Raw genomic sequence first — 6,522 nt, 5'->3', positions numbered from 1 at the left:
TATTACAACATTATGAGATTAACAGTTCCAAAGTTTGAGGAGTTGTTAAAAATGGTATCACCATTAATAAAGAAGGCGGATACACGATGGAGGGAAGCAATTTCTTGCCGTACCAAACTGGAGATAGCTTTTGAGGTATATGGTGAGTGGAGACAGCCTGAAATCACTGCAATACCTTTTTAGAGTACCATACAATACAATTTCCGTCTTGTTACCTGAAGTGCTGAGTGCCATATGTGAAGTTCTTCAGCCATTTATGAAGGTAAGATTACTTATTTTCTTCAATAGCAATAATCTTCAATACTATGTTAAATTAAAGTAATGCAGGCTTGGGAATTCAATATTCAAAGCACAATGAATGCATTTCCCATACTTTTACGTATGGGGAATGCGTCCATCATACTGGACATTCTCTGCATATAAGTATACTATTTATTCAATTGCAAATAACATTTATAAACTAAATCAATCCCCTATAAGGAGGCCAAAACATTGAAAAAAGTAATAACAAAACATACTAATCGTGACATATTCTTTATTAATGAAACACAGTATTACATTCACGGTTTTGGCATTTCGCCAATCTGTAAAAGTGCTTTCTGCACGAGGTCTAGTCCGGATGTGTTCGAGTTGTCATACGGCTGAATCTGTAACGGACTATAAACATCACAACTACTTGAAGATTCAGCAGGCGAGGGCGTGAACTGATTTGTAAAGTCGATTTGATTCAGTCTTTCTCTAGTAATTAAGTTTTGTATTTCCTGTTGCAACAGAACAAAACTCCTCAGAGGTAATTCTCTTAACTGAGATCCAACGTGCTTAGCGAATCTGTCATACTGGTCATCTGTAACAGTTTCAGTTTCCTGCAGCAATGCCATCATGGCTATGTTTTCCAGCCTATCTAAGGAGGATTCAAAGCGGGTCGGGTACTTTGAGTTACTGCCTGTGGGATACTTTATCATATTGCCTGGCTTGAAAGGTTTTTTACGAAGACTGGGTGGTGGCATGCTACTTGCAATCCTTTTTACAGGTAGAAACAGGCGCAGGTGCTGCGGTTGATGTTGCGGTTGCAGTCTGCTCCATTAACAAACCATCTACGTTTTTTTCCGGTTCATCCCCTGCAATGTCGTCTTCGGCTACACTCTGAGTGTCCCAATCCTGTGGAAAAACACATCAATATACAACTAATGCCATTCAAAGCTCGGGCTCCTGAAACCATTGTTAGTTAAATGAAGCCAAAGTCTGCATAAAGCTAGCTATACATATGTATATATATATATATATATATATATATATGGGTTTTCACAAAATTAATAATAAACTGGCAATTTTGATACAGTAACATCTAGAATCTTTAGATAAATAAAATGTAGTATTTTACAGGCTTTTTTATTTGTAGGTACCAAACACCGAAGAGGAGTGGAATGCTATTATGAAAGCTTTTGAAGACATTTGGAATTTCCCAAACTGTTGTGGTGCTGTTGATGGGAAGCATGTGCTGATAAGAAGACCACCAAACTCAACCTCAGAATTTTACAACTACAAAGGGACCTACAGTATAGTACTGTTAGCCTTAGTAGATGCTGACTATTGCTTCAGATACATAGACGTAGGTAGTGATGGTCGAGCGAGTGACAGCACCATATTCCAGACTTCTACTTTAAACTGTGCACTAGAGCAAAATTTGTTAAATTGGCCAGAGGGAGGGGTTTTTAGAAGGAGACGATATCTTCCCTTTGGGAAGTAACTTGCTGAAACCATACGCTCATAGAAAGCTAAACACTCCAAGAGAGGATTTTTCAACTACCGCTTATCAAGAGCTAGGCGAGTTGTAGAAAACGCATCCGGGATTTTATCGTCAAGGTTTCGTGTATTCAACACTCCGATCGCACTCAAGGTAGATACAGCTGAGCTTCTAACTAAAGCTTGTTGCTCAATCCACAACTGGCTTAGAATGACAGCTAGTCGGGCGTATTTACCACCAGGATCAGTGGACGAGGAGGACATCATTACGGGCCAACTCACCGGTGGCTCGTGGCGGGATGTACCTACTACATTGAGCCCGATGGAAAAGCAATATAAATCCAATAACTATGCACAGGATGGAGAAGATGTCCGCTATGCATATTCTTATGCTTTCATGTCCCATATGGCTGTACCGTGGCAGAAGAAAGCTGTTGGCCTAAGTAAATAAAAATGGACATTGATGGAATGGTAATATAGTACCATGAAATGTGACTGTAAATATCATATGTTTTCTCTTATTTTACAATTATGTAAATATATTATACCAACAATGTTGCGTTCATTATTTTAATCAACTACTGTAATAAGTATAAGTACAGATTATAATGTTTATTTATATTAATTTCGTAATTACCAAACAGGACGTAATGTACTAAAACTGAAAGATAAAATACCTTAATTACATGTGAAACAGAAAGTTTAATCATGTATAATTTGTTTTTAAATTGTTGGTATAATTAATTTAAAAATAATTCAAACATGCTTAATTTTCAGTTTCCTATTTCGTTTCAATATTTTTATCTCTTAATTGTTGTGCATTACAAGTTTGGTAGTTCTGATTTCCAGAAAAATAAAAAGGCAGGGCATAAACAAGAATATGATGTTTTTATGTACTTACATACCGTATTTGATTTAATACAAAACTGTTTTTTTTAAACGAGCCTTTTTAACCCATCTTCAGGATAAAAAAGGCTTGCTGACTTGAAGTTTGACCTGTCTATGATTAATTAATCATGTACAGTAATTAACTTACCATACTTGAAGATGATTGCCTCCCGGATAACACGCTATTCCAGAAAGCGTCTGCTGCACCAAACCAAACCAACTTAGGTTTATACACCTCACTTGCCCCGGCACCACTCTTCTTCGACTTCTTTACTTTGTTCAGTTCATTACGATATGCATCACGTAAGTTCTTAATTTTTTTCTTCAGCACATCTTCAGTCACTATTATTCCATTAAGTCTGAGTTCATCAAGCAATTTGGCAAAATATGTTGCTTCGAGTCGCGTTTTAGATATTCAGGTGACCTAATGTCCCACAAACACTCATGCTTTCTGTAAATTTCAAGGAAAGTAACAATTTGGTCACTACTCCACTTCACACTATCGGCCATCTTTAGTATAGAATCCGTATAAACTGACAAAACGTTATAAAAGGAGCAAAACACAACCACGAGTCGTCAGATCGCAAGCTACCGGCTTCTAGTCGGCGATAACACTATTCACACAGGGCGACAGGCTTGCTACCACTTGCGGCGAGTGTACCACGTGACACTTCAAAGGTCAGCTACTGGCGACTACTCGCCCCAAAAGTTAAACATGTCCAACTTTCCTCGCGAGTGAATTTTTACTCGCCGGCGAGTGCTAGTCGCCGCTACTTACTGTTCACACATAGCGATTAGTAGCCGCTACTCTAGTCGCAGCGAGTAAAGTCGCCATGTGTGAACGCCCCTTAGGCTACGGCCACACTCACCGTTTTTGTCGCTGCGTCAGAATCGCATGCGACGATGACGTTGCGTCAGAATCGCAGACATGGGCCACACTCGCCGTCAAAAACGCAGATCTCAGTGGCAAAGATGTCTTCTCTAAGTGAAGCAGACTTATTACTAGTGTTAGCTGTTAGATCTTATTTGAAAAAGAAAAGAAAGAGAAGATTTGGTATTCATCCAATGAACACAGTGCGTTTGAGCCAAGGCCAGTTTTATACATTAATGAGTTTTTTGCGTAATGATAATGAAAAGTTCTTCTCTTATTTTCGAATGAGTGCCACATCGTTTGATGAACTATTAGCTCTAGTGAGAGATGATCTGTCAAAACAAGACACCAGACTACGTCTGAGTATACCAGCAGAGGAACGCTTAGCTGTAACTTTGAGGTACGTAACAAAATGTGACAATTACTCTGATATTATAATAACATTTGACAAAATATATTAAATGCTTCAACGTTATCAATTATTCCACGTTCCTACTTTATATTGAAATGGAAAAGGAAAATTTAAGGAGGCGAAGTTCAGTCGTCTCTACCACTTAACCTCAGAACAAATTTCATGTTATTATAATTTTAAATCCATTACTTTAATAGTTATTTGTAATAGATTATAATTGTATTTGTTGTTGTAGGTAAATGAGATAGCAAAATATCAAATCAAACAAGTAATATTTGTAATGCAAGAGGTTATGTAATCTTACATTTAAATAATGCAGTAAAAATAATTAACACTTTTGCAATGAAGGTGTCCAGTCCAATTACAATTCTTCAAAAACACTAAACACATCCGAATTATTGTTACTAAGCGATTCAGAGGGTGTAGGGGACTGAATGTTAGCCTGGCGCTCTCTTGGAGAAGCATCCGTCCAATTAGGGTAGTTATATTGGGGATGATTAGGGACGTTTGGTAGCTGCTGCCACTGGTGACTTGAGTGGGCAAAAAATGCAGGGGGAGGGTTATAGCGTTCTACTGCCAAGGCTTGCTGCATAACTTCCGTAAATTTCATCCGAACCCACAATTTTTTGTCAACAGGAAGGTTTTTTAACATAGGCAAAAAGGATAGTAGAAAGTGCTTATCAGCTTCTTCTTCTTCATCCGTTGGCTTGCTTGCATTTGTCAAATGTTTAAGTACGGCCATTTCAAAGGGAGTCTGTCGATATTTTTTGTTGATACGGTTAGGCGCTGCTTGGTTGGGCGCTACTTGGTTAGGTGTTGCTGGTTCTGAAGCAACTACCTCAGTCAAATCTTCGTTGTTTTCTTCAGTAGCCGCATTTTCGTTTCCAATGTCGGGTTGCTCATCAGGAACATTGGTGGTTGTCCTGCAAGAAAATAGCTCTTCACCATTGAGTTCAGGATAAAAGTTAAACTCTCAAATTTTTTACCTACAACAAGTTAAACCTGTTAAAAAAAACAAGTTGAAAAAGGTTAGGTTAGGTTAGGTTAGGTTAGGTTAACAGATTTGCTAATATTTTCTTATTAATTCTTACCTCCTGTCAGTGTTGTTCGCAGTGAGGAACAGCAGTTGATCGAAGTACACATACTTTTTCTTCTTCTTTTGGCTACTGCCACTAGGTAATTTCAAGTTTTTCATCTCCCTCGCAAAACAATCTCGTAGTGATCTCCATTTTTTTTGCAATTCCTTTACTGTAATAAAGACAGTTTATGCAATTATATACTTTATCAAGGATACATGTTAGTAATGTAAATTACATTAACCAACCAGAAAAGTCCAAAAAGTTAGATTTGTTTCGTTTCAGGTGGGGGGGGGTTGGGTTTTTATGTTCAAGTCCCCAATAATAAACTTGAACAACTAACACAGTGTCTTATTACTGTGAGATAAAATATATATCTACAGATTTTGTTATTTGTTTCAGGTTTATTGCTACAGGAAACACGTTCAGATCTCTCGCGTTTGAATACCGAATTGGTAGATCGACTATAAGTAAACTCATCAGAGAAACTTGCACGGTTTTATGGGCTACTATGAAAGAAAAGTTTATGAAACTGCCAAATACCGAAGAATGGGAAGAAATTGCCAATGGCTTCAATACTCGTGCAAATTTTCCAAACTGCATGGGAGCCTTGGACGGAAAACATATCCGAATAGTGAATCCTCAAGGAAGTGGCTCGGAGTATTTCAACTACAAACAATTTTTTTCTGTTGTGTTGCTTGCTTTGGTTGATTCAAACTATTGTTTTACTGCAATTGATATTGGTAGTTACGGAAAAAATAGTGATTCTAATATTTTTAGACAGTCTGCCTTGCACAATCTGCTAGTTAAGGGAAAACTTAGTATACCAAATGATCAAAGATTGCCTGATTCTGAAGATGACACCCCAATGCCTTTCGTCATTGTAGCAGATGAAGCTTTCTCAATGACTCAACATGTTCTTAGGCCATATGCTAAAAGAAATCTAACCACACAAAAAATATTGTTTAACTATCGGCTTTCACGAGCTCGTCGATTTGTTTGAATGCACTTTCGGTTTACTTGCTAACAAATGGCGAGTTTTTCATGGTGCTATTTGTTTGGACTCAGAATTTGTTGTAGAGGTTGTTCAAGCCGCATGTGTTTTACACAACTTTGTACGTGTAAGAGACGGTTTTCAGTTTGAAGACACCCTGTCTTGTCCTTTAGAAGACATACCCGTGTTGGGCACTGGCGGCGCCCCTTTGACTGCAAAAGCAATCCGCGATAGATTCGCCAATTATTTCACATCCCCCGCTGGAAGCGTTCCTTGGCAATTTGACATGATTTAAATAACTTACTCTTAAGTATGCCATTAATAATATAGGAAAGTTTTGTAAATGAGCTTGATAAAAGTGTACATTACTGCTTTATAAACTGAAACTCCCTTAGATATGAACACATCATATTTATATTATTTTTTATTTATAATATTCAATGCTGTTCAGTTTCATGTAATGTGTGCATAACATTGATAGTTTTAGTAATTGTTGTGCTAAAATTATAGTAATTTCTGTAAAACCTTACAGTCCTAC

At 37.5% G+C, this 6,522-nt stretch overlaps 1 protein-coding gene across 1 annotated transcript; it reads right to left on the bottom strand.

Annotated features, from left to right (window-relative positions):
• Positions 1-4,171: 4,171 nt before the first annotated feature.
• Positions 4,172-5,280, bottom strand: LOC124371461. The gene is made up of 2 exons (XM_046829794.1): positions 5,006-5,280; positions 4,172-4,837 (listed from the first exon to the last, which is right to left on the bottom strand). The coding sequence occupies exons 1-2, from the start codon at positions 5,107-5,109 to the stop codon at positions 4,276-4,278; spliced, it is 666 nt and encodes a 221-aa protein (XP_046685750.1). The 5' UTR covers positions 5,110-5,280; the 3' UTR covers positions 4,172-4,275.
• Positions 5,281-6,522: the final 1,242 nt, after the last annotated feature.

This window comes from Homalodisca vitripennis, unplaced genomic scaffold (assembly GCF_021130785.1).
Source record: "Homalodisca vitripennis isolate AUS2020 unplaced genomic scaffold, UT_GWSS_2.1 ScUCBcl_1474;HRSCAF=5149, whole genome shotgun sequence".
Lineage (NCBI taxonomy): Eukaryota > Metazoa > Arthropoda > Insecta > Hemiptera > Cicadellidae > Homalodisca > Homalodisca vitripennis.
The sequence above is the reverse complement of the archived record's forward strand: the minus strand, read 5'-3'. Positions and strand labels throughout refer to the sequence as shown.